We start from the raw sequence: 9,880 nt of genomic DNA on the forward strand, positions 1-9,880 counted from the left end.
AAATTTGTTCTGTTGTGACAACATTTTTACCAGTCATATATATATATATATATATATATATTATATATATATATATATATATATATATATATATATATATATACATGTATGTATGTATGTATATTCTATATAAACCCATGCTTCAAAGCAATGTATAAAGCACGACAGAAAATCGAACAAATGATAATTAGCAGCTGCTTACCCCACACAACATCAGTTCTGGATTGTTCTTAAGCACGGTCCACTAATGGATACCAGAGCCCGTCTATTTATAAAACTGGCAACAGACCCTGGGAGTCCGATGGGAAGGACACTCGGCCACAATTAGTTCCGAAATATTACCAGACTAGGATGACAATACACAGATACAAAATAATACACGATCTGCTTATATGATCCTCAAAAAGACAGTTGAGAGAGAGAGAGAGACGAGAGAGAGAAGAGAGAGAGAGAGAGAGAGAGTATACTTTGTCCTCTTATCCAAAAACCATTGTTTAGGAGATCAAGATTTTAAAAATGCCCCATAAAAGAATTACTAACTTAGCGCAATACACATTCTCGTGATCAGGGGCTCAACGGTAACCAGACAGTTGTCAGATGTCTGGAATTCGATGCTAAAAGAAAAAAAAATCGCTATTTCGACCGACGTAGGTTTATCACGCCAAGACAACGCACAGCAACAACAACAACAACAACAACAATAATAATAATAATAATAATAATAATAATAATAATAATAATAATAATAATAATAATAATAATGTGTGCGCCGTGGAGGAGTGGGTTAGGTCGTAATAGACTTAAGTCAAGTTAAGCAACATTGGGGTTGGTCAGTCGTTGGATGTGACCGCTCTCCTCGGCGTTGATTCCTTGGGAAAGGATCTTTACCATAATTTCCTCAGTCTACTCAGCTGTAAATGAGTACCTATCCCTGATGATGGAAAGAAATGAAGGAATAAACGACAACGACATAAATGGAACCTCTGGCAACAGAGGAGCTTCGTCCGGCAACCAGGTATTCAACCCAATTGAAGGGGAAGACGGTCAGGTACTTGGAGGTCGTCATCCAGCAACTGATCACCACAACGACAGTAATCAACAGCCTGAGATTGGAGCTACAGAGGCAAAAAAGGAAGAAATGGACAAGAGAAGAAAATAAGGAAATATGGAGATGCTACATCAGAAGCAACCCGACGGAGAGAGGATATAGAAGAAGATTGGTCAACATCTGGAATGAGAGGAATAACACCCCCCAAACAGAGCAGAGGCTGGCAGACCAAGTAAGGAACATAAAGAAAAAGAACTGACTTTCCCCAACAGAAAGAGAAAAACTGGAAAGGGAAATGTCACACGACAACGAATTACACGAAGACGAACTGAGAGACGATGCCACAGAGGACGACAGGGAGGATGAGGTATCAAACAACGACACACGAAGAAACACCGACGAAGTAACAGAGAGGACGGAATGGGTAGAAAAGATTAGACAATGGATGGAGCCAGATACAGAGAGAACAAAGATCCCCTCCATGAAAGCCTACAACACCAAGAAATTAAGGGAGAAAACAAGTGAGGTCAATGAAATAATGGGCATAATACACAACACCAGTATCACAGAAACATATAACTTGACATGTGCAGGAGCAAGATTAGTAGCAGAACTGATGGGGATTCGAACACCAACACCACCAGTACAACCAACCCAACAGAAACCAAAACAGCAACCTCCTTGGAAAAGGCGCCTGGAAAAGCAAATCATGGTGATGAGATCTGACTTGAGTAAACTGAAAGAGATGGCAGAAAAAAGGAAAAAAAGGCTAAGAAGCAAGAAAACAAGGGAGAAACTCAACGAGAAATACAAAGTACAAGAGAGGGGACTAAACAACACAATAGAAGATGTAAAACAGAGGCTTAAGGCCAAAACACATAAGATCCAACGGTACATGAACACGAATAAGGGATACCAACAGAACAAACTATTCGGAACCAACCAGAAAAGACTATACAGCCAACTAAGAGGGGAAGACAACCACCCAGAAATTCCTGAAGCCGAACCAAGTAAGAGACTCTGGGAAAACATATGGAGCAATCCGGTATCACACAACAAACATGCAACATGGCTCCAGGAAGTCAAGGAAGAAGAAACAGGGAGAATAAAACAAAGATTCACAGACATCACGACAGTCAGACACCAACTAAAGAAAATGCCAAACTGCAAAGCCCCAGGTCCCGATGAAGTCCATGGATACTGGCTCAAAAACTTCAAGGCCCCACACCAACGAATAGCAGAACAACTCAAGCATTGTATCTCAAATCACCAAGCACCCAAATGGATGACCACAGGAAGAACATCCTTAGTACAAAAAGACAAGAGTAAGGGAAATATAGCCAGTAACTACAGGCCTATCACCTGCTACCAATAATGTGGAAGTTACTAACAGGTATCATCAGTGAAAGGCTATACAACTACCTAGAGGAGACAAACACCATCCCCCACCAACAGAAAGGCTGCAGAAGGAAGTGTAGGGGCACAAAAGACCACTCCTGATAGACAAAATTGTAATGAAGAACAGTAGGAGAAGGAAAACCAACCTAAGCATGGCATGGATAGACTATAAGAAAGCCTTCGACATGATACCACACACATGGCTAATAGAATGCCTGAAAATATATGGGGCAGAGGAAAATACCATCAGCTTCCTCAAAAATACAATGCGCAACTGGAATACAATACTTTCAAGCTCTGGAATAAGACTAGCAGAGGTTAATATCAGGAGAGGGATCTTCCAGGGCGACTCACTGTCCCCAATACTCTTCGTAGTAGCCATGATTCCCATGACAAAAGTACTACAGAAGATGGATGCCGAGTACCAACTCAAGAAAAGAGGCAACAAAATCAACCATCTGATGTTCATGGACGACATCAAGCTGTATGGTAAGAGCATCAAGGAAATAGATACCCTAATCTAGACTGTAAGGATTGTATCTGGGGACATCAGGATGGAGTTTGGAATAGAAAAATGCGCCTTAGTCAACATACAATAAGGCAAAGTAACGAGAACTGAAGGGATAAAGCTACCAGATGGGAGCAACATCAAACACATAGATGAAACAGGATACAAATACCTGGGAATAATGGAAGGAGGGGATATAAAACACCAAGAGATGAAGGACACGATCAGGAAAGAATATATGCAGAGACTCAAGGCGATACTCAAGTCAAAACTCAACGCCGGAAATATGATAAAAGCCATAAACACATGGGCAGTGCCAGTAATCAGATACAGCGCAGGAATAGTGGAATGGAGGAAGGCAGAACTCCACAGCATAGATCAGAAAACCAGGAAACATATGACAATACACAAAGCACTACACCCAAGAGCAAATACGGACAGACTATACATAACACGAAAGGAAGGAGGGAGAGGACTACTAAGTATAGAGGACTGCGTCAACATCGAAAACAGAGCACTGGGGCAATATCTGAAAACCAGTGAAGACGAGTGGCTAAAGAGTGCATGGGAAGAAGGACTAATAAAAGTAGACGAAGACCCAGAAATATACAGAGACAGGAGAAAGACAGAAAGAACAGAGGACTGGCACAACAAACCAATGCACGGACAATACATGAGACAGACTAAAGAACTAGCCAGCGATGACAATTGGCAATGGCTACAGAGGGGAGAGCTAAAGAAGGAAACTGAAGGAATGATAACAGCGGCACAAGATCAGGCCCTAAGAACCAGATATGTTCAAAGTACGATAGACGGAAATAACATCTCTCCCATATGTAGGAAGTGCAATACGAAAAATGAAACCATAAACCACATAGCAAGTGAATGCCCGGCACTTGCACAGAACCAGTACAAAAAGAGGCATGATTCAGTGGCAAAAGCCCTCCTGGAGCCTGTGCAAGAAACATCAGCTACCTTGCAGTAATAAGTGGTACGAGCACCAACCTGAAGGAGTGATAGAAAACGATCAGGCAAAGATCCTCTGGGACTATGGTATCAGAACGGATAGGGTGATACGTGCAAACAGACCAGACGTGACGTTGATTGACAAAGTCAAGAAGAAAGTATCACTCATGATGTCGCAATACCATAGGACACCAGAGTTGAAGAGAAAGAGAGGGAAAAATGGATAAGTATCAAGATCTGAAAATAGAAATAAGAAGGATATGGGATATGCCAGTGGAAATCGTACCATGATCATAGGAGCACTAGGCACGATTCCAAGATCCCTGAAAAGGAATCTAGAAAAACTAGAGGCTGAAGTAGCTCCAGGACTCATGCAGAAGAGTGTGATCTAGAAACGGCACACATAGTAAAAAAGTGATGGACTCCTAAGGAGGCAGGATGCAACCCGGAACCCCACACTATAAATACCACCCAGTCGAATTGGAGGACTGTGATAGAGCAAAAAAAAAAAAAATAATAATAATAATAATAATAATAATAATAATAATAATAATAAAATAATAATGCGTTATTAGTATTATTATTATCATTTTAGCCAAAACTTGTATAATTATCATCAATATAATTATAATAACAGCAAAATTTCCTTTTATTGCACCTTTAGCCTTTGTTCCCGACTGCTATTGATGTAGTTCACAAAGGATAAGTAAGGTAGGCAGTAATGGGTAAGGGCCATTTAAAATTTGAATAACATAGTCCATCTGAGTAAAGACATTGCCACCCAAACATAAGTTCTGACATCTTTTCTTATTCACAAGTGGTGGGAGCATTCGGTTACTGGATGAGTAATCGAATATTTGTAAATGATTACTCATTGCATTTTTTTTTCTGTTTTATCACTACTGTAATTAGAGAATAAAAACACATTGTTCTACAATACTAGAGCCTTAGTTAATTCAAAGGTGCTCCATCTCTGTTATTGCTAACACTACCTTCATATATAATCTTTCTATCCTTTATCTTAGAAGATAAAAGTACATTCATGTTATCTTAAAATGTATACATGTCTGAATAAACGAAATGCTAATGTTATTCATACATTTCATGCACGTTTTTATGCACAGACTCATGAATTTGCTATAAAGATATAAAAAGTAGTTAGTAGTCGATTACTAATCGATTACTTTTCACGAAGGTAATCAGTAACCGCGATTACTACAAAAAATCAGTGAAACGCTCACCGCTATTATTCACCGTTTTGCACCTAAATTCTGCTTCGAGTGGACCGTACGAACAGGTAACAAAACTGTCACAGATAACGAGCGAGGGAGATTTCAAAATCTCTTTTTGAAAAAATGGAAAATAAACATAAAGCGGTGACTTCAGGAAGTTACCCAAGAGCTAAAAGGTGTTCGTGTTCACCCTATTGAAATAATATGGCGCAGATGAAAAAAGACAGAATGATTGGGGCTCGAAGCATAAACCAAGACTGTAGTACATATTGATGATGATGATGAAGATATATTGAGGAAGGTGAAACAATGTACCTCACTTACAAGCTTGAGAGATAAAATTGCTATGCATAGCTATACTCTGTTTTTTTCCATCTGTCCACCCGCCTGTGGTGTTTTTGTATGGTAACACTGCGTCCCGGGCTTTAGATAGTTACGATATGTGTAAGTTTTAGGTAAATAACAGGATATCTGGGTGTACATTTGCAACTGAAAAGTGTTGTAATAATTTACTGTATCCGAATTACACCGTTAATATTCGAAATAGGATATTGTTATTATTGTTAAATGTAAGCTGAATTAAGTATCGAAAGCGCGGGACGCAGTGTTACCATACAAAAACACCACAGGCGGATGGACAGATGGAAAAAAACAGAGTATAGTAGGGCAACCCGCGCCTAAGTTTCCGTTTGAAGTTCGCACTTTCTACGTACTGCATCTTCTACACATAATTTATTACATTTATGCTCCGCCAACCTAATTTGGAATGGCTCGAACTACTTAACAATAGTAAAATCGACAATTTTCCATTCCCAAATGCACGTTTAAGTAGCCGTGCCATCTAGTAACAGGCCTATTTGTCTTTCACATTACGATTATTAGGTCAGGCCAGTAGGCTGCCTAAACGCTAATACAGCCTATGTATATGCTAATGGTTTGTACAACTGTTGGATTATTTTTAACGTTCAAGTCGTCGGGAAACATGAAATTTCATTCTGGAATTAACATTCAAATAGTTTGTTTTTAAAATTATGCATTTCTCCTTTTAAATGATGCCGTGATTGTAGTGCCACATAATGAGGATAACAGCCTAGTCTATACGTCTATTCTTGCAGATTCTATGATTTATAAAGAAAGAATAATAAGATGGCCCATATACGACAAATTTGCCCCTCAGAATTTTACCAATAACACCAATAACGAAGACTGGTTAACCACCGTGGCCATTAAAATCATATCAGTATGCAATATTAATGACAATACAAATTAAAATAGTCCTGCATGAAAATAAGTAGAAGAAGACGTATCTGCACCTCAGGGAATTACCCGAGTAGGTACAGGTAATTGTGATAACAATGATAATAACATACATCAGCAAGGGTAATGATACTTTCAGTAATAGCTTAGACCCACCTGTGCTGGAAGCAATGAAGCTACGGATAAGGTCATGTTCGGAATGACGTCGAAGAGAAGGTTTCTGGGACATCTGGTCCTCGTAAAGTTCCAACATGTACCTGGGCACGTGGGGAGCCCCAGAATCTTCCTCTTCCTCCGGAAGAAGGTACTTGCTCAGATTGAGAGCCACCGAGCTGCTGGCCTCGTTCCCGTAATCATAGTCGTAGTAATAGTAATCGTCTGTTTCGTTTTCCGTCGAGGAAGCCGAGTGCGGAAAATCCGTCTGCCCAGGTCCTGGTGGCCCTTTTCTTCCTGACGAAGGAGCTGGCTTGGCCACTCCGGAGGCAACACCCACCATCACCACCAGCAGAAGTGTGGTGGCCAGGGGGGCCGGATAGCGAAAGTGGCGGGTCATGAGAATTGTCAGTACCTGGAAGGACCGCCCTTTGGGCCATCCGCCGAAGGGGTCCTTAGCTCCTCGTCTTTCTCTTTTCCAGCCCTCAGTAGTGGTGCATCCAGCCGCCCTCCTCCTCCGCCAACAAGCCGACAAACGCCCATGACGCACAAGTGCGACCTATTGTTAAGATCACGCCGTCACTCCCTTAAGACGCTTGCAAGCAAATAACGTTTAGTACTATTTTTAAATTAAAAATAAAACGCCTCACTGAACACATAACCTTAAAAATATTCACCTTTTTCCAAGATCTTTCATATTTCGTTATTGGCAATATCGGTCTATGTATCTATCTTCAACCAATAAAGAATTAATATTAATCTTTTTCCTTTTCCTAGATCTTATTTCATAATCATATTCCAATTAGCCTAGCAATCTATTTAATGATTCAATTTCAATCCTTTCATGGCATCGCGTTTTGTCATTCCCAACGGAAATATTCCTGCTGTAATTACTTCATCGATCAAAACTTCGTCATATCCTTCTTACGCAATTACCTCAACCGTAATCATATCCCTATTTGTATAGGCCTATGTGTTTCATTACGACATTTTAGATTACTTTGTAATCACTGGCCGTAATAATTCCGCTTAAACGTCGGTCTGTTCATGTACTTCATCATTGAAGGTTTATGTAACGTCGTCACTCCTTAACAAAACAACTCATCATTAATTCCTTTCTCATAGCAATATTGCAGACAGCATACATCATATATATATACAGTACATAACTGCCCTAATCAAAATTTCCAGCACACACTTCATAAACCTCTATCATAAAAATGCGTAATGAAATCACCAGTTTTAAATAACCACGAAACGTTCTTCCTCTCTCGATCAGTTTATACAATACATACGAACACTTCTCCAAAAACTGAAAGAAGAGGAAGGGGCGCAGTGAGCGAGTGTGAAGAACAACTGTGGCAGGTCACCACTCGTCGACTGCCCAACAACGACTGGCGATGTGAAGTCTTGAGCCGAGTGAGATAAGACAGCAGAGGATCTGAGGCTGAGGTTGAGAGATGTGACTACTACTAACTCCTCCTTTCCATATAGTCAGTACGGCTCTAGTCTCCCGCAGCTTTCTGGTTTATGGCGCCAGTTTGAGAGTTGTCAGCTCGTTTTCTCATTTTATTTGCTTGACTGTACGTAAAGGTAAATTTATCGAAATTTCGGAGAGTTTCATACTGGGTTAATAGTCTATTTCCTTCCGACTTCTTCAATTTCTTCCTATTTTCCAAATTTGGATAAGCCTCTTGTAGAAAAATACGTTTTCGATACCATTCTTATTTTGTCATGCGAGTTAAAGCTAAAAATATCCGATCACGTACGCACAACCTTATTCACTGGATTGTCTCATTTTCGGTCAAGAAAGATCTGATGCGCGGTCCAGTGTCAGTAAACAGCAGCAAGGAAGGGTAATGAACACCTCTTCAGAATTCAATAGAAGTCGTTATGACAGTGATTTGGGTCAGAATATGGGTACCTATATATAGTTGTTGGTGAAATGTAATTGTAATAACAGTAGCAAAGGTGAACATTCAGATAGCACTAGCTCCAGCAATAATCAAGAATGCAGCAGTTACATAAGATATATTCATATATTGTTGTATTATATATATTGTTGCATTATTATATCAAGAATGCAGCAGTTACAAAAGATGTATTCAATTATTGTGTTTTATATATATATATATATATATATATATATATTATATATATATATATATATATATATATATATATATATATATATATATATATATATATATATATATATATATATATATATATATATATGTGTGTGTGTGTGTGTGTGTGTGTGTGTGTGTGTGTCGCGAAAAACGTAATCCCACCCGTCCACCTCCATTTTCCCGCCCTTTGCTGGTAGGCAAAACATTCATTAGTGGGCCAATAGCCACGTATACAACAATCTGGCGGCACAAGTGGAATGGTTCCTTTATGATATGCTCATTTTATCGTTCCTCGCTTCATCCTCCCCATGGAAGAATGCCTCAATTCTTATAGTACCATAAATTGTATACAAAAGGAGAAAATGCTTCCTTTCATGGAATTAAAATTGAAATCATTGCTGTCATTGTTTTACGAACCATCAGTAATGTGTCCCTTGAAGTTTAATCCAGAGTAATTCGAAAATTGAGTCAATTTTTCATCGTTTTGAGTGGCCGCGTGACCATGTCAAGGTTCACATTGAATTAAGGGTGCTGTGTCACTCTACTCATGCATCACCATCTATTTCATTGTTGTTGGTATTAAATTCTATTTTTGTAATAAAATTGTGCAAGCAAATGTCGTGGACTATTATTCCTGTTGTCCTCGAGTTTGGCTCCTAGCCCTTCAGGCAGGTTTGTCCGCCTCATAGCATTGAGGCCTTACTAGTGCTATTCGTGATCAATTCACATTTCTGGTCCTTCTAACTGGGATAAACCTGAAGAACAGTCCCCAAGCGACGGCAGCTGGAGTATGGTCTTAACGTCTTAGCATTGGATCACTCATAACGTAAAGCCTACTGTAGGCTAGGTACCCTGTGGCAGAGCCTAGTTCGTTTTTTGCCCACATTAGGGGCTATTTTAATGCAAGAGCCTGTGCCAGTGCAAGGTTAGCATACCCGTTATTTTGATGTTCATGTGCATGGCATATGTTCAGCCGTATTTCTTTGTGTCATTAGATTAATCTGCCATGAGCAGGCAGAAAAAGCAATCAGGAAATCATTAATGTAACGTTAAGGGCGGCATCATCTCCTTTGTAGCATTTGGAATTTATTGAGAACCTGGTAGCTGCCTCCATAACGCAAATCGAGTCCCTTGTAGGCCTTCTGACCACCACAATCAGTCGTGCCAGTACAAATCTCGTAAGCTC

General features: G+C 39.7%; 1 protein-coding gene across 2 annotated transcripts in view; it reads right to left on the bottom strand.

Annotated features, from left to right (window-relative positions):
- LOC135221862 (bone morphogenetic protein 10-like) overlaps nucleotides 1–7,948 on the bottom strand; it is a 190,460-nt gene extending 182,512 nt beyond the window's left edge. Inside the window, exons 1-2 of one of the 2 annotated variants that reach the window (XM_064259805.1) lie at nucleotides 7,858–7,948; nucleotides 6,566–7,649 (exon numbers count right to left, since the gene is read on the bottom strand). In XM_064259805.1, coding sequence (XP_064115875.1) covers nucleotides 6,566–6,962 — 397 coding nt within the window. In that variant the 5' untranslated portion in view covers nucleotides 6,963–7,649; nucleotides 7,858–7,948. Of the gene's footprint in view, nucleotides 1–6,565 lie in introns of both variants that reach the window. The other variant, XM_064259806.1, reaches the window with a different exon arrangement.
- Between the last annotated feature and the right edge of the window lie 1,932 nt (nucleotides 7,949–9,880).

The sequence above is a fragment of the Macrobrachium nipponense genome, chromosome 3 (assembly GCF_015104395.2).
Source record: "Macrobrachium nipponense isolate FS-2020 chromosome 3, ASM1510439v2, whole genome shotgun sequence".
NCBI lineage: Eukaryota > Metazoa > Arthropoda > Malacostraca > Decapoda > Palaemonidae > Macrobrachium > Macrobrachium nipponense.